At 39.0% G+C, this 1,797-nt stretch overlaps 1 protein-coding gene across 1 annotated transcript; it reads left to right on the top strand.

The window, feature by feature from the left end:
* The first annotated feature begins 354 nt into the window (after positions 1–354).
* LOC144443599 (somatostatin receptor type 5-like) lies at positions 355–1,509 on the top strand. The gene has a single exon (XM_078133138.1). The coding sequence runs from the start codon at positions 355–357 to the stop codon at positions 1,507–1,509; it is 1,155 nt and encodes a 384-aa protein (XP_077989264.1).
* Positions 1,510–1,797: the final 288 nt, after the last annotated feature.

The raw sequence follows: 1,797 nt of genomic DNA, 5'->3' as shown, positions 1-1,797 counted from the left end.
ACCAATCTGTAATGGCTGTACATCTGATAGGAAGAAATAAATAACACAGAGACCATATGGAAAAAATGGAAAACCTGAACTAGACACTCACACATGAAAAATATATATAATGAAATAAATGCAAAAGTTTACCTACCCCAGCGTAATCGGAAACACATGTTTTATTAGGCCTCAGCAAGGTATTATGAATATAGCAATTTGCAAGTACGCCAGCTACCGGCGTAACAGTTCAGTTAGGACATTCATCATTACTGCAATATCTATTTGATCTGCAATACGTCGAATCGCAGTCTAAAAATGTACAGCTTATTATTGTCGGGAAGTTCGCCTAGAAATGTTACTGCTGTGCACGCCATGAGTGAAAGTAATCAAACCAATGAATTTGATAATGAAGGTATCGGAGTATTGCCATATTGGATGTTTCATTTCTTCATTCCAACATTCTACACTATTATCTGTGTATCGGGTTTGATTGGTAACACTATAGTGATATTTGTTGTTGTACGATGCCGAGCTTGGAAATGGGTGCCTGACGTTTATATCTTCAATCTTGCTGCAGCCGATTGTCTGTTTTTGCTTGGTCTTCCTTTTCTGGCTTATTTTAACAGCACGAAAAAGTGGATGTTCGGAGACATACTATGTAAAATCATAACAGGTATAGATGGACTGAATATGTTCACCGGCATATTTACACTTACAGCCATGAGCGTGGATCGATATGTGGCTGTAGTGCACCCGATTTGGTCCAAAACTCACCGTACTGTTGAAATGGCGAGGATAGTATGTATTGTTCTGTGGATTTTATCGGGTTTAGCATCTGTGCCTTTATGGATATATGCCAAAACACAAACCTTCGCCGGTGTAACTGTATGTAATGTCGTTTGCCCAGGTTATATCAAGAAAACATTTGTCATCTACGCTTTCGCCTTAGGATTTGTGTTGCCTTTACTTATCGTTACCATATCATACGTTAACATCGTCTTGTTTCTATACAATGGAACGAGAAGACCCCAGAGTAGACATCGCATTGGTAGGGTAGGAGTCATGATTTTGCTTGCAATCTGTTTGTTTGTTATTTGTTGGTCACCATTCTGGATTACCCAAGTAATGATTACATTAACTAACTCAGATGATCGGACCAAAGCCTTAAAAGTTGCCTATTTTTTCACCACGTCACTGACGTACGTCAACAGTTGTCTCAATCCAGTTGTGTATACATACGTGCGTCGAGACTTCCGTGAAACCATCACGAAATTGCTGCGGAAAGGTTTTAAAAGCACACCTCGTATAGTTATTAACGAGCACACGTGGAATGGTAATGGCAGTAACTCACAGTATCCTATGACACCAAGAACAAATACTGGATCATGTAGCACAAGAACCACGGGGAGAACATCGCCTACAATTGGTAAATGTAGTCCGACAGAGAGTCCCAGTCGCTCTGAAGTTGATAGTGATCAGACTTTTAACAAGAGACAATGTCACGTCTACTATGAAACTACAACATAGTTATTGTACCATGACTGTGATGTATTGTCTACGCATGACCACTTGTATGACTGGTAACCATGTATCTCAAAGACAACTCTATCGTATTCTTGAACACTAATGTTTTCACTACTGCCGTAAAGCATCATAAATGCGCCAGACAAGCTTAACTAAAGATGTAACATTTGTACTGAAGATATTTTTTTAGTTTCATTACAAATTATCGTACATGTATTTATTATACGGAAGTAAGAAACATACCGGATATTTCCATTCACTAAGCCTGTTGACCTTGTCTGTGTGCGTACA

This window comes from Glandiceps talaboti, chromosome 12 (assembly GCF_964340395.1).
Source record: "Glandiceps talaboti chromosome 12, keGlaTala1.1, whole genome shotgun sequence".
Classification (NCBI taxonomy): domain Eukaryota; kingdom Metazoa; phylum Hemichordata; class Enteropneusta; family Spengelidae; genus Glandiceps; species Glandiceps talaboti.
This window is presented reverse-complemented; position numbering and strand designations above follow the sequence as displayed.

Bases quoted from the DNA above. Each gene is read 5' to 3' on its own strand.
- LOC144443599 (XM_078133138.1), top strand. From the start codon at position 355: ATGAGTGAAAGTAATCAAACCAATGAATTTGATAATGAAGGTATCGGA.